Raw genomic sequence first — 25,421 nt, 5'->3', positions numbered from 1 at the left:
AGGACTAGACTCTTTGTATCACAGGATACTAGTACGGTCGAAACCCCAACGGCACGGGGTCGAGCCATAATATCTCTCCTTCCCGATCTGGCATTGTAGAAGAGCCTATTGATCTTCCGAGGCAGATGCATTCTACTGATAATCTAGTTAGCAGGGGAACACGCCTTAGCCCTATCAGGACCAGTGCCTAGACAGGGTGAAGCGGAGTGGAAGCAATCGGGGAGGTTCCCATACTGACCTCGGGCCAATATTCAAGAGTGCCCACTACGAGCAACACTGTAGAGCAATATCTTATGTCTTGATGGGCCAGAGAAACATGTCCCGAGATGCCGAAAAGGATCGACTTGACATTGTTTATGTGAAAGATAAACCCTCTCTCTCTCTCTCTGGCCGACTTCGTTGCCAGTAATCACTACTATGATAGCCTCATCATAAGCGCTTCGATTGTCTTTAGCGCTCGGAATACATATTCTCTATCTGTAGAGAGAACTAGCACAGTTGCCGTACTCTACATAGATCCTCAACATCTCTCAGCCTCAACGGGGCCCAGTGCCCTGCCGTCTCCTTGCCGCCTCCTTCAAATTCCCGCCATTTCGTCTCCTACACCGCCTTCGCTGTTCGAACTGCATCGCTCTTTCAAGGTTTCAACCTTTGGGAACTCGCCCGAATAAACATGGGATCCCGACTTCTTAATCTAGCTTCTTCAAGTCTCTCCTTGACATCGGTCGAGTGTGCTTTGAATCTGCGGTTCGCTGCCATGACTTTCTCCTGGAAACCATCCAGAAGATTCTTCTAGGTTACAATGCGCTCGCCCCTGAAAATGAGTCTGCGCTCAGCTATGGCAACCTCCTTCTTGAGACCGGTGTTCTGATCGATCAAATACCACATGGCTGCTGCAAGCTTTTCAAACTCTTTGTCAGCCCACGCTACTTTCTCCTCAGCCTGTGCGCATTTCTTCCATCACGCTTTTCAAAGATGTACCCCTCTTTTGTCGAGGCAAGCTGATGTTCAAGTTCTGAAGACTGTACAAGGTTTCTTTGATGCATCTGGGAATCTCTCGGTATAAATCAACCTTTTCGGTCAAGTATAGGGTTATAGGGGTGTTGGGGGATGGCCGTGAAAGCCCGTTGTGGACATCCTTCCATGGATCATCAACCAACTGCTCGACCGAAAAATCCAACATTCCCTTCCATGGCGGATAACTGGGGCTTTGGCTTCCGATTTGCGTAGCGTGACGAGTTTCTTCCGAAGAAGAAGCCGTGGGCGCGTTGTCTCTATGAGGCAATGCTAGAGATGCGACACTGTGGTTGTATTCGATCAAGCGACTTGACGCTATAGATCTTTGTTCAACTGCTGCTTCAGCCTGTTCATCGGAGTCTTTAGGCTCCAAATTGTCCACCGCGGTCCATAGCTGCAACAGATCCTGTACCACATAAGCTGAGTGCTGGAGCACTGCCCTTCGTCTCTCTGCTCTGGGCTGGTGCAGCTACACAGGGTTTGTTGCAGACTAGTCGAGGCCGTAGCATCTATGTGAACGACATCTGTCCCCGTTGTCTTCTACGAAATGCAAACTTCCATCGCTTGTGGGGCGAACTCTTTCTCGAGCTGTGATAGCCTGGCTTTGGCTTCAACTTGGGCAAGAAGAGCATGTTGGACCTTGCTTATTGCTTGCGCATATCATTGTTGAGTGCCGTGACAGGATCGTCTTGAAACTTTGCTCTTCGCCTGCAAATGCGACGCGAATTTTAGCGTACAAGTAGACCCCAGCAGCAGCAATGCCATACTGGCCTGTAAGAGCGAATTTTGCTGCCTGTGAAGATGATCGTCACCAAAAGGTGAACTATGCTGCGTAAGTGGTCAAGCTCTCGCACAAGGAGCGCAACTTTGGGCTTTGTAAAGTTCCACTTTAGCTTCTGAATGAATGCAACGCCGTCTTTGGGTCTCTTGACGGGCGGAAGCGGCTTGTTGATATCAGTGAATAACCTTTTCGGTTAATATTGTAGCTCGTCGAGAAGGTCGATGGCTGCACTGGTGACTTCGGGCTTATCCTGTTCGATTCGCTCCATCAAGAGATCAAGGACATTAGCGTAGAGGTCAACGTGGCGGGCAATATAGCTCGTTTCCTCCCTGGCGCTGGTGACATTCGAGCCGAAGTGATAGAGTGCCCCAGTAAGTTGAATGCCGAAGCTTGCTATACCAACGATCGACGCGATGGCGGCAGTCTCAGCCATGTCGATTGGCAAGTTAGTAATGGGAAGCGCGTTGCTACGTGGTGAACTGCTCGCAAATTGATGGACGACAGTAGGGAGATACAGGCGACAGTGAAGAGAAAGTGTGAAAGGTGCAGAGGAAAGTTGCTCATGAGGCTGAGTTTTGGCAGCCTGAATCTGTCCGGATCGGGGGCCAGTGCTGACAATGCTCCAACGCCTCGTGAAGCGGGCGGAACTTTCATGACCAATTGCGTGAAGCGACTGCTGAATTGGCTTGAGGATACTGCAGAGGCTCGCAGCTTCATCACAGCATCTGATTGGACTTTTGTCGCAGCAAATTTATCGCGGAAGAGGGAGCTTCGGCTATGTTTTGGATGAACTCACAGTATGTGAAAGAGGTGGAAAGGCGGCACTATTCCTGTCTACAGTTGACAGGTCTTCAAACCACCCATAATACAGCAAGCAGGACAGGTACTGCTCTCGCTAACTCCTCAGCGGCGAGGTTAGGCTCGCGAATTCCGCCATATAAATCTAACGGGAAAGAAATAGAGGACGGGCGATGCCGGCGCTTTTCCATTGGTCTTAGCGGCCAAGGTGCAGAGGATGTTTAAGATGGGAATTTGCAGCCTCTGGAAACTGCTTGATCGGATGCTCTGGGCAGTGGTTCAGAAGCCGTAGTTCGAGCAGTCGTCGGGATCCGGATTCGGGAGTCTGTGATATGTTGTTGATATCATTGAGGTCGGCGAGACTAGAGCAAGGAGTACTGCTGGGTTGATAGTTGAATTTGGTGAGTGAGTCGGCGTCGCCAACACTATCTGATTCTTCTGCCGGGCTTGGTGTCGGGCAAGTATTGGTAGCTGCTAAATAGCGCCGGTCTGCGAAAATGCGCCGTCTTTCATTGCTCTATGCTCGGCCTCAGTATGATGGAACGATATGCGCCGGAATCATGCTGCAATCCACGAGTGTCATATTTCTGACTGGGTTTGATTACTATGACCCGACGTCTCCGGCAAGTTTGGCACTGGTTTCGAGACTTCCTGTGAAAGACTGCTGTTATGCTGCGAGGAGGTTGCAATTGTTTGTCCGCATCGATGTCCATAGCAGCCGCTTCTCGTTTGTCGATCGCTTTACGACCGTAGTATGCTCACGGGACCTTTTTGAAAGATTGCCGAGCTACAGGCTACTTTGTGATAGATGGCCAAAGAGACGTTGCCGTGCGAGAGATTTGCGACTGATGAAGCAGACGCCCGACAGACTCCACCCCTTCGGAGCCGAAAGAAGTCTCAACGCTTATTTGACGAAGTGTTAAAGGTGCGGCAACCCTAGAAATCTCGAAGATGGGGGCCCTGAAACGGTGTATCCTAGGCCGACATACTATCCAATAGCCAATGGGAACTTGTAAGTTGCATTCGCTGGTGCTTGTGTCATTGACGGTGGTAGGCATACACAGAGTATGCCTGATATATTTGCCATTTCAATGGAGTTCGAGGTTGTTGATCAGTCCACACTTGGGTTCGACAATGGCGACGAACCGGATCCATAGTAATCCGATGCGTAGCTCGAGGAGGTGCGGCTTCCAGCACCCGATTCGTGGCGCATCCTTCTCGTTGGATATCTTCGGCCAGTATGTCTCCAATACTTGAAAACGCAAAGCCACGGCAGGAACGTGGTGATGGCTGTCCACCACCCTTTTCGCTCATCCGGTTCCGAAAATGTCGTCTCATGGCTACTAGTAGAGGTAGTGTCTGAACCTTCTGGTTTCACGTCCGGGAACAGAAACACCATAAGCAACTTGAAAGGTAGTCCCAGTAGGCCAACCTTCCAAAGGACCCGGAGAAGTGTGCAGCCGCCTATGACAAGCGGGATAAATTGTCCGGCAGTGGCGATGAATGTCTGGACGCGCTCACCAGTGACGTGGTTGATCTGAAGGGTCATCTCTACCGACACGATAGCAAAGACAAGCCATACAAAGGTGGAAATCGTAATTGACCACCTAACTCTCTTCGGCCTTTGACGGTTTAGTAAACGAGGACATTGCATGCAAGATGAATAAAATGAGGACGGCGAACTCACAAATTCAGAGGCCAAGGTTCTGCCTTTGCGATCTTCTCTCGCAATCTCCAGCTGAACGGCACACGCCAGCCTTTCCAGTCGTTATCGATCATTTCCCGCAGGAGTTTGATGAGAGCCAAACAGGCCGCAAGCAACATCGTGAAGTAGAAGGCACCAACGATGCAGGAAAAGGCCAGGAACAGATTTCGGATGCCGGTACCGGCGACGGGGACTTCAACGAGAATCCACAGCTTCAGCCCGCCACATTGCTCTCTCGTATTGCATTTAGGAAGCTTGTCGGTCATACCGACACTCCAGAACCAGATGCCGTAGGCGCATATGGCATTCATGAGCATGAGGCGGAAATGAGTGCCCCAGCCACCGAAATGCTTGCGGTTTTCGGGCAGGGTCCTGTATCCCCACAGGCTCATCACGCTAAGTAGATAGCCGAAAGATAGCAGCAAGAGGATCAACGCGTCGATGACTCGAATGTTGCCTGACGAGGAGAACGTGGCCACGACTATTGCGATGGCGAACAGGAAGCTGGCGTTTGTGTCGAGAGATTGACAGATCTCCCTCGGATCGCGAACGAAACTGTTGCTGACCCAAGAAGCGAACCATGATGCATATATGCCGATTCTGACCCCCAGCCCATAGAAATCACCATCACCAACAATGCTGCAGTTATCATCGGCGCCAGTCGCGTTATCGCATTTTGAAATTATATCAGATTGGATACTGACTCCGAGAGACGGCGCAGGTAGAGCGAAGAGCGTCATGAGGCAGAGCAGACACAGGTCGCGGACCGCCATTTCGATGGCTGAGTAGCTCCATGGTCGAGGCTCGGAGAACATATGCTTTTAGATCCTGGAGGTCGTGTTTTGGCGCCTTAAGGTGCAATCCGTGCGGCTGAAGTAAGAGAGACCCGGCGAACAAATCAATCGAGACCACGTTGAATAAGGTTACAAGCCCAAGCGAGGAAGGAATTTGCCGATACGAGGCAAGGAGGGCCTCCAATATCCACTGCAGTCATTGTTCTGGTGACTTCTGTGGTCTAGCCAAATGTTTGTAGAGACGGAACAAGTTGAGCAAGCGGCGGGATATACATATGCAATTCACCTACACGTCGTCATATAGCCATCTTATTAAATAAGCCTGCCCATATCGTCTGATTTTCAGAAAATTGGACCTTTTGTTTCCCAGAGAAACTCCTACCAAACGCTCTTTTTTTTGCCTCCAAGGACCAGTAGGTTCTGTTCAAGTCCCGTATTTGGCCCGTCTTGATCATATTTATTGTCATTCAACTGTCAAATCCCAAACTCCAAAACCCAATTCCCCCAATTGCATAGACGAGAGGTTTGAGAGATCCCGGCGACTCTCCCCCCGTCTCCGGGAGAGGTGCAATAGCCTTCAACTCCATTAAATTGTGATGCAATGAGCTGAAGCACTTGATGTCAGGTCCTGTAGTGCCCTGACACCCTGTACAGAGAAATCTGACCAACGTCAAATGGTTGTAATACCGGAAAACCCATACATTTGCGTGTTATTATGCATGACATGTCCAGGAGCAGGAGGGACGTAGTTGCCTTGATACGGCGGATTCTGGGCCGAAAAATCGGCATTTTGGTACAGGGGGTTGACGATGCCGCTAGGGTATTTTGCACGAGGGGGCGTTGCGTTCGGTGTACTCGAAAGGGCTGAAGGTCTGGGCGGCGCATAATATGTAGACACTGAGCTCATGCTGTCATAGTCTTGAGCAGAGCTGGTCCAGCCCCACTTCTCCCTAAGGTCATCATGGATGGAGTCGACGCGCCAGCCCGTTTCCTTTTTGATGCGGTCAAAAATCTGCAGAACTTCTTCCTGTTCCCGTCTGACGGTGAGGTTTTCGCCGGCCACTGCCAGACAGCGGATGGAGGCCGAAGCCACACCCCTGTCCTTGGTATGGGCTACAATGCCGCAGATCTGTCGCGAATGGTGAATCCTCATATCTTGCATCTCCTCTGCTTTTTGAGGGTGCAGGCTGGCCAAAGGATGAACTGACCCGAGCAGTGCCATTGCCGTGTGATAGAATAGCCTAGCGACGATGGTGGTCCTCTTGATGAACCACAGCTCAGGGAACGCGCTTTTTGACGACGTCATCTGAGGCAGAACGTATGCTAGAGGATGCATTGTCGGCGGTACACATTCGTGCCAACGGTCACAAAAGAACTTCAAACCCAGCCATTGTTTGTTTCGCTGGTGCAAGCGCATCTGTTCTAGATGGACACTGCTGTCATGGTATCGCCGCTGTGCCTCGGATCGGAAATTGGTGATCTTGGACAATATCCACAACATTCTGTGTGTCCAGTCTTCTTCGTGTCCGGGCACCAGCTGAGGAGTCATGTCAATGTCAATGCCCCAGGTATCAGGGTCCCAGGCAACCGCCCAATTAAAATGCAGGCAGCTAAATAATTCCAGTCCGACATTCAGCCAGAAACAAGCCGATCCGATGCCTGTTGTTGTCGCGTTCCACCGGCATTCCTTGATGAGGGCACGGGCACCAGCGATATGGTTCATTCTCTGCAAAGCCTTCTCGCACATAACTTCGTAGACGTTGAGAATGGTGGCAGTGGTGGCGCACAAAACGCTGTCTCGATCGGGATTCTGTAGCGCCTTGAGCAGCAGCTGCGTGGCATTGTTGTAGTAATTCAATGCATGCTCTTCTGGATAGATGGGGTTGACTAAGGTGAGATGTCGGACTCCACAGGCCAGCAAAGCATATTTCAACATGGGTTCCTTGAGCGCCTGGAAGGGAATAAGACGAGAAAAATGCTTTTCTGCATCCATCGAGTCCATCCATAAACCCACCTCTTCCACGTATACTTGCATGTACAGAACCTCGTTCCGGTCCTCTAGGCAAGGCGGAATTTGTTCTTGTTCAATGGGAGTAAGCATTGTCTGCTGATAGGATTGTCTAACTCCTTGAGATGCTTCTGGATAAGGCCCCATGGCACTTGTTGCATCGTCATATGCTTGAGTGGTGGAGCTGGAGTACATAGCTTGTGCCGACTCAGCATAAGAAGGGGAGTAGGACTGTTGAGCTGGGAGCTGCTGATGAGGTACGGTTGGAGCCGCTATCTGACTATAGTCGTAAGTCCCCTCCGACACGCTTAACTTTTGTCGCTTGGGTTCTGGTTCAAGGGGATGATACTTCTCCCGGCCGCCTTGATACTCGGAGGCAATGTCGCGGGAGTCGTCCTGAAAAGAGACCTTCCAATCGCGCGTCCGCGGAACTAAACGTGGGGGCATCTCGCATTGGATGTCGATGAAGTTTAGGCGGACGCCGCGTTTACATTTTCGGTTGGATTTTTGACAATTCTGGCAGTTCGGTAACCCTTCATCGCACTTGAGGTGCCGTTCACGACAGGTCAAACATCCGGTCCTCACTCGTTTCTGTTTCGTCGACTGGACGTTGTCCGACTTGGGTTGTGGCGGAGGAGCCTCGGGCTCCGTCATGGATCGGGGGCTATTCTGGAGAGCCTGGGAGGTGGGGGTCGATTTGGTCGACGAGTCTGGGGTCATGGAATACTGTGGATGATGGACCGTTACATCTGTGATCGCGTATGGCGGAGTTAGAAGCGCGTAAGTGGGGGGAAAGTTCTTTCCAGGAACCGGCCCGGGAGACAGTTGCGTTGTTTGCAACGACGGAGGATTGTGGTTCGTCCTGGAATAAGAGATGCCGGTGATGGATCTGATATCTGCAGCTTCTAACGGACCGGGAGCCGCAGAGGGCAGATGCGAGGAAGAGTAGTTATTCGCCAGCTTGAACAGTCTGCCCAGAATTCATGACCCGCGTCCGTCGGAATTGTGCCTGCCTTGCTCGAAGGGCCGGGTATCAAAGTAATGGGCGGGCCTCTCTATGATGGGCCGTGAAGTCGTGCTGCGACGACAGTTTGTATCTTGGATATTCGAATTGATGTACGGACTGGAGTGACTGATCTGTATGGTCGGCAAGTCAGTATGTGAAACGTCCACGACATGAAAATTGAGACTCGCTTCGAATGAGATTTGCAGGACCATGGGGTTCGCTTGCGACTGCGACTGCGACTGCGATTGCGACCCGAGTTCTGGAGGAGGCGCAAGTTGTATACAATTCCTCTCCAAAACATCGCCTTGTTCCTGCTCTTTTGCGACGAATGACGACATACAGACAATCCCCCTCGAGTCTTTCAACTCCCACTCTCGCCTCACATTTGAGAAATGAGATGTCACATACCTTGACGGAAAGTTGTCTGAAGGAAACTTGAGGTTCGGGGCAGGTCAACGAATGGACGTTGGACTGAGCCAGGTAAGACTGATACTATTGTAGGAGTGGCAGCGGTAGTGTTGATAGTAGTGATGGGTGTAGTGGTGGTGGGGGGAAGGACATGGGTGCAATTAAAGAAAGAAGAAGCGAGGGTCCAGACGTCTGATGGGTGATGCGAATTGGAATTGAACAAGATGCACGATGTTTGCTGAATTCATGAATGGAAAAGCAGCTTGGTATTGGTGTTGGTGATGGTGGTGCTGGTGCTGGTGCTGGTGCTGGTGCTGGTGCCGGTGCCGGTGCAGGTGGTGCTGGGGGGTCATCTCGCTAGCCTGATTCCGGGAGTCTGGCACGCTGACAATTTAGGTAGAGTGTGGCTTGACATATTCTTCCTTTTTGCTTTTTTCGCCTGTCTTTTGGTTTCGTCTCGCAAAAACAGAAACCAGAAACCTTCGCAGTGCCCATGCAGCAGATATTTGCTGGGATGCTGGATCAGCTTAACTGAGACTCCGCCCTCCAAGATACGGAGAAGGCGACATGGGCTGCAGGCGTGATTGGGTGGGAGATGCGGCTTTTGGCAGGGATCACTGCTGACCCTGGGCCCTGCTCTCGTTAGCTTAGGCTAATCTTGCTGCCCTCAGAATAGTTGACCAGGGGAGGTGAGGGGGGCCCCAGGGCTCAGGGTTGGGCTGGGTGTACTGGGTACTTGTAAGTAGGTAGGTGCTGGGCTAGTGGACGAGTGCCAAGTGGGCCTTGGCCTACTGACCTAAGGCTGCCGGGGGCGGCCGACCTTCTAGTCAGTGGGGTCTCTTGGTGCCTAGAACCTACTTGTAGAGCCTAATCCCCCCCTCCAGCTATTTTCTAGGTAGCGTGGTAGGTATTCGTAGGCGTCATGGGCGGCGCATTCTCACGCGGGCTGATGGATGACCATGCCATTGCACTGGACAGCTGGCTGCCCCAGCCTGATGTCCATTGACAGCTGAAAAAGCCATCACCGCATCTACATCGGGGTGACATGTTGCCAATCATGTGCTTCAGAGTTTGAAACTGTCAGGGCAATATCATAGTTCAAGGGTGATCGTCGCGGATGATTTGTATTTGTGTTTGTTTGTCGTTGTTGCTTGGCTCCGACTAGGCGTTGATGGGAAGTGATTGACGATTGACGATCGACTGACGAGTGACAACTCCGGCTCATCACCACCATCACCGACCATAACGAGGACTCGGTACTCCGTACAGGTATGGACCATTCCTCCTCCTCCCCATGAGGGCCCATTTCATCGTCAATCAACATCATCATCATCATCATCATCATCATCTCCATCACCGCCGACCGCCCCCTCCATCTCCACTTCCTCCTCTAGACCAGATCTCGCCATTTCTCCAACCCAGTACCCAGTAAGTAATGCGCCTGTCTACTAGTATCAATGCTTGTCCCTTCGCTCGCAATAGATCCTCACTCGCTCATCCGTCCGACCCGTTCTCGACCATTGCTTTGCCTGACGTCTGCGAATCTCATTTGGGATGACTGCATTGTGCTCTTTCGGGGCCGCTCTCTCTTCTCTCGAAGCCCAACTCGGCGAACACACCCCTGCCTCTCGGGCTTCATTCGCTTCCTTTGCTGTTTTCATCACTCAACCCCGGCCTCAGACTCCGAGGTCAAGACTCAATCAGCCCATGATTCTCGCATCGCTTCCGCTCCTCGTACGCTATTCACTCCCCCGGAGATCGGTTTTGGTTTCCAAGCTGCAGGCCCTTTCCTTGCTTCCACCTTGCGCTTCGTACGAGGAACATAAACCGTTATCCGCATTTGTCCTCGCCCCTCGCTTCAATCCAATGCGATTATGTCTCCCAGGGAACTCTAAACCTCAGCAACACTTGGCCCCCGGAGATGCTCTCCCATATTCCTTGCCTTCGCCCGCTTAGCCCCAACAACTGCCCTTTCCCCCTCCTCACAGCCCTGGCGCCCCTCTTGCCCTCCTTGGCCTTTTGCTGACCAAGGCAAAGACTCTAGACTTGGAGTCTCGATTCATGCGCTGTGGCTTTCGAGTTGCCTATTTCGGCTGCTCCTCTGCATACATCTTCCTGTCTGGGCGACCTCTCCGGGCTGACCCTACCTTCGGGGCGGCCGAACCGCCACACCCCCTGGCTGTGCTGGGTCCCTCAGGCGTCTCGCCCGGACTGCTTCAGCCGAAAGTGACTCGCTTCGAAATGAATGCTGGCCCGATCAAGACTAACTGTGGCTGATGAGGCTTAATCCCACGTGGCAATAGTGCGACAAAGTCGGTTCTCATGCGAGTGATGTGGCTCAGTCTTCTGCGGGCTGAAGTGAGACGGTGTCCTCGCCACTTCTGAAACCTTGAGAACAACTTCTCGTCTGACGCCCAAAATATAAAGTACGTGAACCACTGCGATAGGCCTGACCTTCTTGGACCTTATAGCTAAGAGGTAGGATATACGAGCAACTTTCAGTCGCCATAGGGAAAGACGTCCTTGTCAGACTGTGCCAATCTTCTCCAGGCGAACTCATCGCATGATTCTCGCTGTTTCGGATGGAAATATTTCGCATCGCAACCCCTGCGCAGCTCAACTCGTGTCGCTTCGTGTCGACTCAGAAACACTCGTACTTTGAAAAGGCTTCCGGACCCCAGTTCTTTCGCTTCTAGAACGAATCGCCTTATGCATGAGAAGATTACCCCTGTCAAGCTTCGTTCATCACCTCTCACCTAGAAAGAAAAAAAAAAAAAAATAAGAGGCCTTCTAGGAGAAACGTGGCAGCCCCAACCGGGCCGCCGGGTCCTCACTCCACCGCATCAAACATCCTACCTAAGCATGAAGATACCTTGCTCCACGAGGCCTGTAAGATTCTAGAGACAAGGGGAAGGGGGCCTTGAACCAAACCGGATGATAGTTTTTGTCGACAACAGCCCCCCTTTGAGACATCTTTTACGTGAAAAACAGGTGGTTGATCATCGGTGGATACTTGTGTTGATGATTGCCTGTTGTTGGGATGTGTATGGAATGTGTCCTAATGTCACAATCATGGAAGTGCTGAACTACGGACCGAGCGGCGGCTCAGCGCGCACTTCGTAGCTGAGCCCACTAGTCTCCTAGGATTCTCCGTAGTATATCCCGTAATATCGCGAGTGCGCTCCGAATTCCAAGCAACGGACTCATTTGACACGGTGGAGGCAGACTCTGCTGATTCATAATCATCGGTCACCCTGGGTCTGAATCACGGGATCATCACTTTGAGTTTATATTTTGAGTGGCCAAAATTTTAGGCAAATATCCTACACACGCGCCTACTTGGCTAAGTGGTACAGCGTCTCACTCGTAGATTTTGCATCTCGTTATGAGAAGATCAGGTATTTGGTTTAATCCAACCATTACAACGCCAACCTCTAACCTGATTTGGAAGAGGTTCGATTCCTCTGTAATTCATCACCTGTCCTTCAAATCAAATCTGAGTCTAACAATCCCTTAGAGTAGGCAACCGAAAGCACCGATTCTCTTTTTTTTTTTTTTTTTTGTCCCAAAATCCACATGGGTGTGTGTGAACTTATGAGGGTACGTTGAATGCGTTAATTAACTCTTGGTCATTTTCTCCACTTATGTCTATCTATTTATTCACATTGTTTTAATATAGTCCGATTCACTAAATACCACTGGAGTCATTGTATAGATCTCTTTTCTCTTCTTTTAGCGAAGATCACATGGTACTTCATGCAACAGGGTCCCGAGATCTCTAGAGGCCTAGGTGAAAGTACACCTCCAGGGTCTATGACTTGATGCTGATTCAAACACACAATCATTGTCTTCTTAACGAATGCTCTTAAATTGATTTCAAAATCTATCGGACTGTCAGTTGTACCTCAACCACTTTTCTAGGATTGCCGACAGCCACAGAAGGCCGTCTGGATGCCTGGACCGTGAAGAGATGCTATGGACAAACATGTGTTCTATTCATTTTCACCGACCACTTGTCTATGATTATCGATCGACACCTGGAGAGATATTTTTTGAGCCTCCGGTCATGGGCTAACATAATAGAGCTTGTCTTAAGCACTGTCAGATATTCTTCTTAATGCCATCTGGCTGTGCGTCCACCTTGTCTTGGTCGAGGTTGTGCGGTGGCAAGGGAGCTTTTGCAAATACATGCGTTGAAAGACGTGTCCGGAGTCGTACACATGTCCTTGGTGCGATGATGTTGGACTGTGGAGATTGATGCATTTGAAAGAGCCTCATGCGAACATCTGTCCCAGTGATCCATATTTGTCGGACCGATGTAGCAGTTGATGATTTTGCGATCGGGTATATCAGACACATCCTTTTGAGGACATGTTTCTGAATGTAGTTTTCGTTGTTCGCAAGAGCTCTGACTTGGTCGACTGATATGTAAGAGCTCTGGTATTTGCGAGTAAAAGCACCAGCACGGTGATGGTTTCCTCCAAAGTATTTCGAGTCTCTATTCATTGGATGTTTTGACGGAGCTCTCAGCGCTTGTGTGAATGGTATGGGACCTGTGATATTCTCTGGCTCTTCGAGCGACAGGTTTGTTCTAGGAGGCTGATCGAATATACTTCTTCGTCAAAGTGCTTCTTGCGGGCAATGATGTAGCTGAAACTAGATGCTTGGTCGCATCTTAATGTTGTGACACTCATGATGATCTGCCTTTTGGTTGTTGGACGTAATTCCCTCCTAATTAGTGCTGACCGTGAATACTCCTCCGAAGCCATCAGCAGTCCCGTTATGCCATCTGCCTAGAACTAATAGCTACCTAGGTCACCATAGTACTTTTGCAAACATTTCCTTGCTATCTCCAGTGTTAGCCGCTGCCGACTTACTCATAGACCGTGACCATTGTGCATCAAAGGTTTTGCTCCCTTTATCGACGTGCTGCGGCGATCATGTCGTGATGTTTGAATACGTCTTTAAATGTCATTATCCTTGGGGAACTGGTTATTAAAAATTCTTCATGTGTGCTTCGGGCTCAAGTCTTCCAAGGAACGGCGGTCGTGAAACTGCGAACGAATCGAGGGTTTCCAAACGACCTCACAGTGCTTGTTTCCAGGCCTATTACTGTTGGATTGGGCGGGTGGGATATCTGTGGGCACGATCGATCCCTCGAGGCCTTTACCCATGGGTACATTGGTTGACAACTAGACCTCTATGCCCGGTATATTCGTGATTCCGTACGTATGTAACGGTGATGGAACCTCATCGGGAGGCTCTTGTAAGCTGCTATCATCGTAGAACCGCTCCGCTATCACATCTCCGAGATCTAATCGAAGATTCGTAGGCGCGTTAAGACGTTGCAATATACAATCCGCTTCCGAGAATGTTCTTGGGAACGATACATACCGGTCTCATCGGTTTAACGTCATCTCCGTCCTTTTGCAAGTAGATCCACACCATTACACAGTTTAAGGAGGGAAGGAGGCGCGCAAAGGAGACATTGCATTGTTCATCAACCAGTCAAAATGACCAACGTTCAGATTATGGCCGCCAGCCTACCTAGCTGCCGCACTCCCCATGTTCCCTGAAACAATCATCCAAACATCCTTTTCCTTCGTACCCTCTTGCCAGGTATCTCCCGCGGCGCAGTGCCTCCTGTACCCAAGTAGGTAGGTAGCGAGGTAGGTAGAATGTGCGAGCACGGTACGTTTCGGGTGTGGTTCGGATTTGGTATCGTGAGGAGAGAGACGAACACCGCGTCAGCGGGAATTCTATCGTGGCCTGCTATTTCCCTAAGCACTTCATCAGGGTGTTCATGTTTGAATTCATTGGAAGTTGTTGAATGCAAGAAGTGGCAGCTGCTCCGCTGTAACTGCGATTTTTGGCGTGCCGTGAGCGTGGGGTTGTCATACGGTGGAGATACTGGGCTGTCACATATACCGCCCATGCTCATCTGGGACGAAGACTGGGGCTGGGTTTCCAGCTTCCCCAGAGCAAGAGTGGCTTGCCGCACCTTCATTTAACCTCAACCATATCTCTTCACCTGTATCGTCTCTTCAACCATCGTGTCTGCCCGTGCCTCTTATCTCTTCTCCGGTCGAGTTTCTCCTCGTTACCATTCAGAGTGCAGGAGCCATTCCAGAGCTAGAGTCTGCACAAAGAAATAAACCAGGCTGTGAAGAGATGTCGAGAACCCAGTGTCCCAATTCTCAAGTTGAATGACACAGCAACAACCGCTACACCTCATGACGGAGGCATGACAGTGGCAGCTCGAGAGGGTCAATTTTGGCTGTAGGTGGCTTGTGGAATGTGATAGCCGACGAAGCAAAGGATTGACTAGCAGCCATGTTTAGACCTCTACGATGTCATTCAGGTTATATCCTTGGTTTTTAAGCAGCATTGAGCAGCGTACGGGTCGCAATTCAGATCCTGTGGGCATCGAGATCAGCCACCGGCCCCAGCAGAAGTTGTTGGACTGTGCCAATTGGTTCGTCGAAGTGGAAGGACTCTTCAAGTTCGATGGAACGAGCTTTCCATCTCCTCCAGAGACAATAAAGCACATTGAAATATGACTGGTTGAAGTGCGCAATAGAACTGAGGTAAGTGGTGCAAGGTCTGGCTGGCAACTGCGCACGGCCGAACCTCGATTTCTCTTATTTTCTCTCGCTTGACCTTTTCACTCTCTTTTCGTCCCTTTTCTCTCTCAGACAGGAGACTGCACAAAGTTGTAAGTGTCCGATTTCATATCCCCTTGAACCCGTTTGATGTACGCTACGTTGTTACAGGCTGCCCTGACTTCCGACCACTCCCTGTTCATTCCAATCCATCAGAATGACCACCCAGCGCGGTCAATCTATTACCACAATGCTGCCCATCCTTTCAGCTTCTCACCGCATTGATTTCGAAGACGACAAGCTGTACAGCATCAGCAGGACACAGTGGGCCAACTTCCCGCCGTTGTTTCCGAATGCTTGTTCCCAATCAGCCCCTGCGATGATTTTGTTTCCCATCTGACTTTCACACGCAAGAGGAAGTCCACATAACTTACACGGCAGAACTGACAACAACACCAGCACCAGCACCAGCACCAGCACCAGCACCAGTACACAACTGAGTCTTTCATTTCTTGAGGGGTATTATACTAATAATTATATATAGTGTCTTCGAAACGCAGCAGCGACAACAAAAACAAGTTAAGCAGCAACGCAGCAAAAAGACCTAGGCAGCATGGGACGCAGACAAAATCCCTTTCTTTAGAAGGGCTCAGCGAGCAAGATGCTCGCGGCTTTATCCAGGCAGCAATTCTTCTTCGTAAGGGACGCATTAGTAACGGTATTATAATAGCTAACTATTTCAGGGCTGTCCAGCGAGCTCGATCTTCGTGGTTAAACCCGAGTTAGCTGATTGTGCTGCTCGGGTAAATACCATGATCAAGGACTTTCAATCTATGTCTCCTTTAACTATGGCATCTAATAATTTTAGGACTACGAGAAAGGAGTAGTAGAAGAAGCGACAGGAAGCAGCAGGAAGCAGAAGAGAAGTAGAAGAGTAGTAGAAGAGCAGCAGAGTAGTAGTACAATAGTAGAGCAATCAGTCAACAGCAATAATAGCTATCTTCGCCTTCGCAAAAAAAAAAAAAGATAGTCTAATATAGACCGGACGCTGTACATACGTAAGTAGTGGGAGAGTACCCAACCTCGACGAAGTGGCTGCTGTGTCAAATAGAGCCAATTTTTTTTTATCGATAAAGGATACATAGAACACCGATATCTCCAAAGGTGAACCTAATATCACTTATAAATGAAGGCCACCTTCAATCCAAGGCCCGAAAGAAAGCTTTATAATTGCTACCAAGGCTGTCTTGTCTGACGGCGCCATTTATATTTCATCTGAGCTCGACAATACATTACAGATGGTAAAATGGTACCTCAAATGACTCAATTCTACCTCACTTTCCGCGGTGTTTAGAATTTGAATCTTATTTTTCATCCAAACATGCCAATCTAAACGAAATCGTCCCGGACACCATGGAGCCTGGTCCCGCAGTGCCTGCCTACATCCTGCGAGGCCACGACGCCGCGATCCATGCTCTTCACTTCTACAAAAACAACGCCCTGCTTGCCTCGGGAGACAGCGACGGGTGGATAGTCATATGGAGTCTCTCATCCAAACGAGCCGTGGCGGTCTGGAAGGCCCACGGGGAGGGAATCATGCAAATCAAGCATTGGGCGAGGAATAGACTTGTAAGGTGAGCGGGCATGTCAATCAAATCCCGGAGATCTTGATCATCTCCTTCGGTGAAGAAACCAGACTAAGACATAAATCGCGCGGCGTCAAAAAGCCATGGAAGGGACCATAAACTCCGCGTCTGGCAACTTCGACAGGAGGATCTTGCAGGTCTGAGTACAAAACTGCCGACCGACTCGGACGGCTCAGCATCATCACCAGATCAACTGCAGCCATGGCTGCTTCATTCCATATCAGTCAACGCCCTCAATTTCTGCGCCTTCTCCATGTGCGATCAGGAAGCCCAACGACCCGCAAGTGAGGAAGCATCTCCCCAACTGGTCGCCTCGCCTAACGGCCTCGACTCCGGCGGTATCGACATCTTCCAACTCCCATCAGAGAGGCGGGTGTCGCAGATCAAGTCGGACAAGGGTAACCCGACGGGGATGGTGATGGCCGTCTGCCTCTTCCACAAGAAGACCGACTCAGCGTCGAGACTCGTCCTTATCGCGGGCTACGAGGACGGACGAGTCATGATGCACGCGTACCAAGGAGATCTGAGTAATCCGAACGGGTGGTCGGGGGCGTGGCAGAGAGTCGCGAGCAGCAAAGCGCACACGCAACCTATCCTTTCACTCGCCATGCTCCCTTCCAAGACGCACTTCCTGACGTCCAGCGCCGACGCCCTGATCTCCAAGTTCTGCCTGCCTTCTTTCCTGGGAGACCTCGAACAAGAAGGAAGAGAAGAAAAGCTAGAGCAGCTGCAGAGCGAAAAGTCCATCAACACGAAACACGCCGGCCAGCAGGGCCTCAGCGTGCGCTCCGACGGCAAGATCTTCGCTACGGCAGGCTGGGACGGCCGCGTGCGCGTGTACTCGGGCAAGACGATGAAGGAATTGGCCGTGCTCAAGTGGCACAAAGTAGGCTGCTATTCTACGGCTTTTGCGGACGTTGATCCGATCATCACCCATGATGTTGGCGGCGCGGATGGTGTTCCTCCCTCATCATCTGCTGATCCTGGTGGAAACCTAATATTGTCGAACAATATCGCCCCTAACGACCTTACAAAACCGCTGAATGCGCTCGACATGATCAAGCGACAGCGGGAAGAAAAGGCTCAACGAACACATTGGCTAGCCGCTGGCGGCAAAGACGGTAAAATTTCACTGTGGGATCTCTACTGATAGCGCTTTTCCACGTTCTCGATATTCAATCCTGCTCGCCGGGGCTTCATTCCTTCAATATTTCGACCTCCGCTCCTGTAGCTATGGTCGGCTCTGGTTCTCTGGCTTTAGCTTCTCCGCTCCCCTGAACAACCCTCCGAATGCTCCGTTGCGGAATCTTACGAAACATCCCAGGGTTCGCGGCATGCTGTCTGAGATGCTTCCTCGTTTTTCGATTTATGCGAGGTTCTAGGATTACATTGTCGATGAGTCTGACGCTGCGCTGGTTCAGCTCCTCCTGAGTTTTGGGTTTGTCGACTGGGGAAACAATCATTGCGGCACTGAGGACGGCGCCGATGCGCGGATTAAGTTTCTCATCGTCCATGAGAGTTCCCATTGTGTCTGGATGGCTCATTGCAATATAGTCGATCTCGATTCGACCGCTGGGCCCCACTCGGCCATCGCTTCTAACTCTTGTGGCATCCTCCTCAAAGATGTTGAACGCGGCCTTGCGGAGACGCTTTACATCCAACACACCCGAGTTGTACAGGTCACGCGCGGCAAAAAGAGCCCTAGACAAGACTGTAGCATCCTCCCTTCTCCGGTCACCAAGATAGACATTCCGGCTACTCATGGCCAATCCGTCTGGTTCTCTCTCCGTAGGCACGACGCGAACTTGGGTGGGAATATGGAAATCCTTAACCATACGCTTGATGAGGATTGACTGCTGAACATCCTTCTGGCCAAAGTAGACACGGTCGGGTTGAACGATATTGAACAACTTGGTGCAGACCGTTGCGACGCCACGAAAAAATATCGGCCGCGATGCTCCCTCGAGTTCAGATCCAAGGGGTGTGATTGTGACGAAAGAGCCGTGGCCAGCGATGTCAGAAGTGGGTGGGAGAGTAGGGTACATGGTCTTGACGGTGGGTGCAAAGACACCGCGTATCACTCCGGGTTTCTTCGATTGGCCCACAGTCGCGATATGCTCCTCCTGGATTTTCTTCAACTTTGCCATGTCTTCGTTCCAGGTCACGGGGTAGGAATCGAGATCCTCATGCGCGGCAAACTGGGTTGGGTTGACGAAGATGGAAATGAAGATGTCGGTATTCTCTTGAAGAGCATGGCGTACGAGGGAGAGGTGACCTTCATGTAGGGCCCCCATAGTTGGAACAAAGCCCAAGGTGCGTCCTTGAAGGCAGAGCTTCCTGCGAACAGCACGGAGTTGGTTTATGTGTCGGAAGACGGGAAAGGGAGAGGCAGGCGGAGTGGAGGTAGAATTCCATCGTATTCTCTGTGAGGATTGCAGAGTCGCTAGGGAGGATATTTGTCGCCGCCATAGTGAGTTCGTCGCTGTCGAAATTCTCAGTCCGGCCAACCACAATACGAGCCTATCCATAGCTGCCAGCTCGAGTGGTGGAGGTGTTGATGAGGAGGTGACGAGACGAAGTTTTATTCCGAGGTCGCAGAGACATCAGCCTCATTTTGACGCTGTTGGGCTCACCGTCGCTTGAGGGTGAGTCAAAGTCCTCATGATACAATGTGCAGCGTAGAAGTGAAGCGAAGAAGCCGAATCGAGGTGCGCAGTTATTGAGAAACGCCGAACGGAACGAGGCAAGCAAGGCCAGCCAATCGGAGGAGGCCTTTCTCCGCCTCGCCGCACTTCTGTCGGCACAAAAAAACCTCGAGTCTGCATTTTTGCACCTCTGACCGACCAAGCGATGAAAATGGCCGAGGATGGCATGTTCTTGAACTTCTCCATCGATGAGAATCTTTCCACTACCGCTGCCAACAACACCCGGAAGTTCAAAGGTGGGTCGTGGAGAGACCGTCTGCGAGCGAAGAGGTCTACACAGAGACGAGAAAGAGGCGGAGACCAGACGGGAAGACACGATGCAAACACAGTCCCTATATCGCAGAGACGCTTCGAGGGCCGAGGGAATGCACATACATACGTGGAACAGTCTGGTGATTTCCCAGCCTCTCGACTGGCAAAGAGGAGGCGTGAAAATGAGCATGTGCCGAATTCAGCCCAAGTTCTATATCCCGCGCAGAAACGAAGCCATGAGCACAAACCACCTGTAGGAGGCCCTCGCGAGGTCATCTCTTCGCTTTTCACCTACAACCCGAAGCCATCAACCGCCGTGGAAGAGCCGAAGGAGGAAAATCGAGAAGAGAAGCCAACGGCTCCTTCTAATGCCCCTCTGATTGATGGTATTGACACATTCACATCCCTCGGCCTTTCCCCCACGATAGCTACGCATCTCTTGACCAAGATGAACCTGAAAAACCCCACGGCGATCCAAAAGGCGGCCATTCAGCAAATGTTGAAGGACGACAGCGACGCATTCATACAGTCGGAGACCGGCTCGGGGAAGACTCTGGCATATCTGCTCCCTCTGGTGCAGCGAATCATGATCATGTCGGAACAAGTGGCAGAAGAAAGGAAGGCTTACGCACAAGATCTCTTAATGTTACATCGCGACTCTGGCCTATTCGCCATAATCCTCGCCCCGACACGCGAACTTTGCAAACAGATCTCTGTCGTTCTCGAGCGTTTACTTGGCTGTGCGCACTATATTGTCGCCGGTCATGTACTAGGCGGCGAAAAGAAGAAATCAGAAAAGGCCCGCATGCGAAAGGGACTAAACATCTTGGTTGCGACGCCTGGCCGATTGGTTGATCACCTGGAAAATACAAAAGCGCTTGATGTGAGTAATGTCCGCTGGCTTGTGCTAGATGAGGGGGATCGGTTGATGGATATGGGGTTCGAAGAGGATATTACGAAGATTGTGAAGACTTTGGATCAGAAAAAGAGGCCGGGAGGGAGCAGCAAGTGGCCAGGCTTACCTAAGAAGCGAACAACGGTACTGTGTTCGGCGACGTTGAAGATGAACGTCCAGAAGCTAGGGGAGATCAGTCTGAAAGATGCAGCCTTGATCAAAGGTGACTCTGGAGACAGAGATGGGCCAGGACAAAGAGAGGAAATTGGAGACACTATGACGAATGGCAACGTCACGAAAGACTCCACCTTCCTGGCTCCAGCGCAGCTCAAGCAGTCCTATATCATAGCGGCGGCGAAGCTGAGGTTCGTCACACTCATGGCATTCCTAAAGCGAACTTTCGCACGGAAAGGGTCAGTCATGAAGGCCATCGTTTTCGTCTCCTGCGCCGATTCCGTCGAGTTCCATTTCAAGGCATTCACCACAGCATTCGAAGAAGAGGGCTCCTCAGAGAACAAGAAACTGTCGCGTGACAATGCTGAGACGGACTCCGAAGTCGAAGGTCTTCAAGCTGGCAAACCCTCGCCAACCTCAACCCGCGATCCTTCCGTCTCCGACTCAATCCTACTCTCCCCCACCCTCTCGTCCTCACACAACCAAGTGACAACTTACAAACTACACGGGTCTCTTCCTCAAATCACCCGCACAAACATCGTCAAACACTTTGCTGCCACGACCTCACCATCCCTCCTAATCGCCACGGACGTCGCCTCCCGCGGCCTCGACCTGCCCAACCTCGACCTTGTGATTGAGTACGATCCAGCGTTCAGTGCCGAGGACCACCTGCATCGGATCGGGCGCACAGCTCGTCTGGGACGGGATGGAAGGGCGATTATTTTCCTCCTACCGGGCAAAGAAGAAGGCTACGTCTCGGTGCTGAAAAGCTCGTACAAGACGGGGTCCGATACCGTGGCGAACGTCTCCTCCATGTCCGCCGAGGAAGTTCTTAAGAAGGGGTTCGCACCCTTTAGCGGCGTCATTCCCACTAAGAACAAGAATCAAAAGAACGAGAAGGGTGCCGCGGACTGGCAATCTCGCGCCACCGACCTCCAACTTTCCCTCGAACGCTTTATTTTGTCCTCTCCACAAAACAAGGACTGGGCCAAAAGGGCTTTTCAAAGTCATGTGAGAGCCTACGCGACGCATACCGCCAGCGAGAGAAAGTGGTTTGATATCAAGGAGCTGCACTTGGGCCATCTTTGCAAGAGTTTCGGCTTGAGAGAGACGCCTAGCGGGATGGGAGCGGGAAGGAATAATAAGAAGGGTGGCACGAAGAGAGGACAGAGTAGCACGACTGATGATGGTAAGTTACGACATCGTGATGGCGGCGATGGAGAGAAGAAGAATGCCGAAAGGGCAACAAGGACACGAGATGTCGATGCAGATATGGATAATACTGGTGACACTGACGAGGCGGCGCGGAAGATGAGGGAGAAGATCAGGATGAATAGAAAGATGATGATGGGAGGAACCGCAGACGAGTTTAATATTGCCTGAACACATCAAGAGAGTGCATTGAACCTGTCAACCAACAGGTTTGTCTCTAGGTATGCAAGTGGTCTCCCAAGGGAGGATGAAAACCATTGGATTCGAATTATTTAACGCGCTCCGAGAACTTCTACTCGTTCTTGTTTGCATTTTTGTCAACTACTCGGTTTGCGTCGCTGGGTCTCTTCTCCCGGGCTACATTACTATCTGTCGTTGGTTGCTTTGTATCTCGTACTATCTCTATCTTACCTGTGCCACAGTCTCGACCTGCGCTTAGATGTACGGACCGTTTGTTGGTGCCTCCGTCGGGACGTACCATCCCACCAAGGGCCAATTGCCGTCAGCAGCCCTGACGCAGGCTCGATCTTCGGGCATCCTAAGAACGGGGAAGTAAGACAGTCACCGGGATTTCGGGTAAGGGTGAACGTCCTACGGATGAATGAGAGATCGCCTCCGCTGGCCGGCCCGGGGAGTCAGTCGTTTTCACTCTCCTCGTACCGGGGATGATCGTAAGCTATTGGAATGATTGCTCACTTGTTCGTCCAGTTTCTCTGAGGGCGCAGCCCTTGCGTCCTGAATCAAACACCCTAATAGGCCCCTTGGCGCACTTGTTTCGCGCTGGGCCCGTAGACGAAAGCGCGCTCATCGTAGGTCAAATTAGTCCGATCAGCCGGCTCGGCAAAAACTTGCACTCGGAACAGGGCAGGCAGTCTCACAGATTCTTAGCTTGCCAAGTCATGTTTTGAGCCGATAGAAGCAGAGAGAAACGAGAGTAAGGCCAGGCTAAGGGAATTGAAGTTGGACCAGCTCAGTGAGAACGATAACGACGAGGCTGTGAATGGTGCGGGGCAGGGCTGAGACAATAAGGCTGCAGGGACCGAGGCGGTGACGGGTGGCAGTATCTTCCGCAAACGATTGATTTGTTTTGCTTTCGCCAACCAAATTCATGGTCCGACAGCCGCACCATCGGGAGCTTGTTCTTGTAGAAAAGCAACTTCAAGATGTCAGGTAGGCGTTTCCATTGACTCTTCCTTTATATCTTGCTTATTGCATTGTAGGCCAACTCTCCCTCTCCAATCTCCCAGCCGACGCGATTTCAGCCCTTCGATTCTCACCCCATCCGAACTCTCTGCGCTTCGTCGTCGCCTCGTGGGACAAGCACGCCTACATCTACGAAGTCACAGATGGCAAAACATGTACCCAAATTGCGAAATTCGAGCACCGTGCCCCCGTCCTTGATGTATGCTTTGGCAAGGATGACAATGAAATCTATACAGCGTGTTTGGATTGGGATGTGAGGAGGTGCGAAACGAAAATTGACTCTTGGATGTGAACGTTGGAAACACGAAGAACTGACTGTACTTTGTAGGATCGAAGTGGCGTCCGGGACGCAGACCGTTCTCAGCACGCACGATAACGGAGTTCGGTCGGTGGTCTACAGCAAAGAACATTCATTGGTTGTCTCCGCGGCATGGGACTCGACAGTGCACATCCATCCCGGTGGAGATGCAGGGTGGTCAACTGCCACAATTAACCTGCCATCAAAACCCTTCTCCCTGGCCGTTTCACCCTCCAAATTGGTGGTCGCCATGGCGAACCGAGCAGTCCACATATACGAGCTGAAGACACTAGCGAGCGAATGCAGGAGTTCGGCGAATTCATTACAGAACAGACTCGACATTGAGCCATGGCAGAGGAGAGAGAGCAGTTTGAAATTCATGACTAGGGCGGTGGATTGCATGCCGAATGACGAAGGTTATGCCTCGTCGAGTATTGAAGGCCGAGTTGCAGTGGAGTGGTTTGATCCTTCGAACGAGTCGCAGGCTCGTAAGTACGCGTTCAAATGCCATCGCCAGCCAGTCGATGATGTGGACGTTGTTTACCCGGTCAATGCCATTGCGTTCCATCCTATCCATGGCACATTTGCGACAGGCGGTGGCGACGGAGTGGTGGCTATCTGGGATGCTGTTGCGAAACGAAGAATCCGTATCTACCCCAAGCTCGCCTCGAGTGTTGCTGCCCTCTCCTTCAGTTCGAATGGAAAGTATCTGGCCACCGCAATTAGCCCGGGTTTTGAAGATGGCAAGGACGAAATCGCGGAAGGGTCTGTGGGGATTTTCATTCGCGAGCTCGGCGAGAACGAGGTTAAGAGAAAGGTAAAATGAACTGGATGTGGGCCGTCTATCCGCGGGGATATATTCACAATATGCCTCCGCTGGAGCAGAGACCAAGTCTATGAGGTTGCTGCGGCCACAACACTTGGGTCAGAGCTATGCACAGGGACCAACGGCGGGTACTTTGCAATGATGGAATGCCGCTTATGTCGGGCCGATTGCACCGACACAGTGCCGTCGGTCATGCCGAAATAGCATGCGATCGGTCTCTGGCCGCCAATAACACCAGCTGCCGCGGCCTCGGGGCCGGTAGGACCGCAGAAAAGGCCTACAGCAAGCACGCCATTGATGTCCTTGATAGCTCGAGCGAGCTGTTCGACCTCCCAATAGCCGTTTTCACCGTCACCCGGTCTTTCGGGGGTGAGATCCTCAGCAATCAGGAGTGGATGCGGGAAGGGAGCATCGACGATAAAGAAGTCTTGGTCCGTCTTGACAGGGCCGGCTTTTGCGAGGTGACCTTCTCTGATCATCGGGCCAACGCCTGCAGTGCTGCGACTACCGAGCATTCGTAGTCTCTTCATGACCTGTCGAGCGGCCTTTGGTTCGACCTCTACGGGGATGGTAGGCCATTTGGTGACTAGACGCCGCTGGAGCTTTCGATAGTCTGCGGCTGGTTAGCAAGGCTGCTCCCCGAATAATCGAGGGGACCGACATACCAGCCACGCAAATGAACTGTTTTGACCTCATAGCCACCAATTTCTCCTGGTACAGGCAAGCACCCCCACCCTTGATGCAATTCAATTCCTCGTCCACCTCGTCTGCTCCATCGAAATTAACATCAATCATGACATCATCCGGCAGAGCGTCGAATTCAATGGGCACCAGACCGGCGTTTATGATAAGTTGTTTGGACTGGTATCCCGTTGGCACAAAGCCGACTCTTGAGACGTCGACGCCGCAGTTTTTGATCGCTTCCACGACGTAGACGATGGTTGTACCAGAGCCAATGCCCACGAAGCGCGGGTTCGGAGGAAAGTGGTTTTTCACAGCTTCAAGGGCGGCTGCCTTTTTGGCAGCTTCGATCTCGGCAGCCATGCTACCGTTGGCGGGGGTGCGAGTGCTGTGGAAGTGTTTTTTCTGGC

General features: G+C 51.3%; 9 protein-coding genes across 9 annotated transcripts; 3 read left to right on the top strand and 6 right to left on the bottom strand.

Moving 5' to 3' along the window:
• Positions 1-792: 792 nt before the first annotated feature.
• A1O5_01275 (uncharacterized protein) lies at positions 793-2,231 on the bottom strand (the record flags this gene model as incomplete). Its single annotated transcript, XM_007741894.1, has 4 exons — positions 793-926; positions 982-1,423; positions 1,785-1,961; positions 2,037-2,231. The coding sequence occupies 4 exons, from the start codon at positions 2,229-2,231 to the stop codon at positions 793-795; spliced, it is 948 nt and encodes a 315-aa protein (XP_007740084.1).
• A 1,476-nt stretch (positions 2,232-3,707) lies between these two features.
• On the bottom strand, positions 3,708-4,145 carry A1O5_01274 (uncharacterized protein; the record flags this gene model as incomplete). The annotated part of the gene is made up of 1 exon (XM_007741893.1): positions 3,708-4,145. One exon carries the CDS (start codon positions 4,143-4,145, stop codon positions 3,708-3,710), a length of 438 nt encoding a protein of 145 aa, XP_007740083.1.
• Positions 4,146-4,279: 134 nt separating this feature from the next.
• On the bottom strand, positions 4,280-5,074 carry A1O5_01273 (uncharacterized protein; the record flags this gene model as incomplete). The annotated part of the gene is made up of 1 exon (XM_007741892.1): positions 4,280-5,074. One exon carries the CDS (start codon positions 5,072-5,074, stop codon positions 4,280-4,282), a length of 795 nt encoding a protein of 264 aa, XP_007740082.1.
• Positions 5,075-5,765: 691 nt separating this feature from the next.
• On the bottom strand, positions 5,766-7,823 carry A1O5_01272 (uncharacterized protein; the record flags this gene model as incomplete). Its single annotated transcript, XM_007741891.1, has 1 exon — positions 5,766-7,823. One exon carries the CDS (start codon positions 7,821-7,823, stop codon positions 5,766-5,768), a length of 2,058 nt encoding a protein of 685 aa, XP_007740081.1.
• An 8,709-nt stretch (positions 7,824-16,532) lies between these two features.
• On the top strand, positions 16,533-17,915 carry A1O5_01271 (uncharacterized protein; the record flags this gene model as incomplete). The annotated part of the gene is made up of 2 exons (XM_007741890.1): positions 16,533-16,753; positions 16,847-17,915. 2 exons carry the CDS (start codon positions 16,533-16,535, stop codon positions 17,913-17,915), a joined length of 1,290 nt encoding a protein of 429 aa, XP_007740080.1.
• A 46-nt stretch (positions 17,916-17,961) lies between these two features.
• A1O5_01270 (pantoate-beta-alanine ligase) lies at positions 17,962-19,059 on the bottom strand (the record flags this gene model as incomplete). Its single annotated transcript, XM_007741889.1, has 1 exon — positions 17,962-19,059. The coding sequence occupies one exon, from the start codon at positions 19,057-19,059 to the stop codon at positions 17,962-17,964; it is 1,098 nt and encodes a 365-aa protein (XP_007740079.1).
• A 562-nt stretch (positions 19,060-19,621) lies between these two features.
• A1O5_01269 (uncharacterized protein) lies at positions 19,622-22,174 on the top strand (the record flags this gene model as incomplete). Its single annotated transcript, XM_007741888.1, has 1 exon — positions 19,622-22,174. The coding sequence occupies one exon, from the start codon at positions 19,622-19,624 to the stop codon at positions 22,172-22,174; it is 2,553 nt and encodes an 850-aa protein (XP_007740078.1).
• A 992-nt stretch (positions 22,175-23,166) lies between these two features.
• On the top strand, positions 23,167-24,330 carry A1O5_01268 (cell cycle arrest protein BUB3; the record flags this gene model as incomplete). The annotated part of the gene is made up of 3 exons (XM_007741887.1): positions 23,167-23,173; positions 23,224-23,467; positions 23,535-24,330. The coding sequence occupies 3 exons, from the start codon at positions 23,167-23,169 to the stop codon at positions 24,328-24,330; spliced, it is 1,047 nt and encodes a 348-aa protein (XP_007740077.1).
• A 68-nt stretch (positions 24,331-24,398) lies between these two features.
• On the bottom strand, positions 24,399-25,374 carry A1O5_01267 (ribose 5-phosphate isomerase A; the record flags this gene model as incomplete). Its single annotated transcript, XM_007741886.1, has 2 exons — positions 24,399-24,949; positions 24,996-25,374. The coding sequence occupies 2 exons, from the start codon at positions 25,372-25,374 to the stop codon at positions 24,399-24,401; spliced, it is 930 nt and encodes a 309-aa protein (XP_007740076.1).
• Positions 25,375-25,421: the final 47 nt, after the last annotated feature.

The sequence above is a fragment of the Cladophialophora psammophila genome (genome assembly GCF_000585535.1).
Source record: "Cladophialophora psammophila CBS 110553 chromosome Unknown aczJe-supercont1.1, whole genome shotgun sequence".
NCBI classification, from domain to species: Eukaryota; Fungi; Ascomycota; class Eurotiomycetes; order Chaetothyriales; family Herpotrichiellaceae; genus Cladophialophora; species Cladophialophora psammophila.
This window is presented reverse-complemented; position numbering and strand designations above follow the sequence as displayed.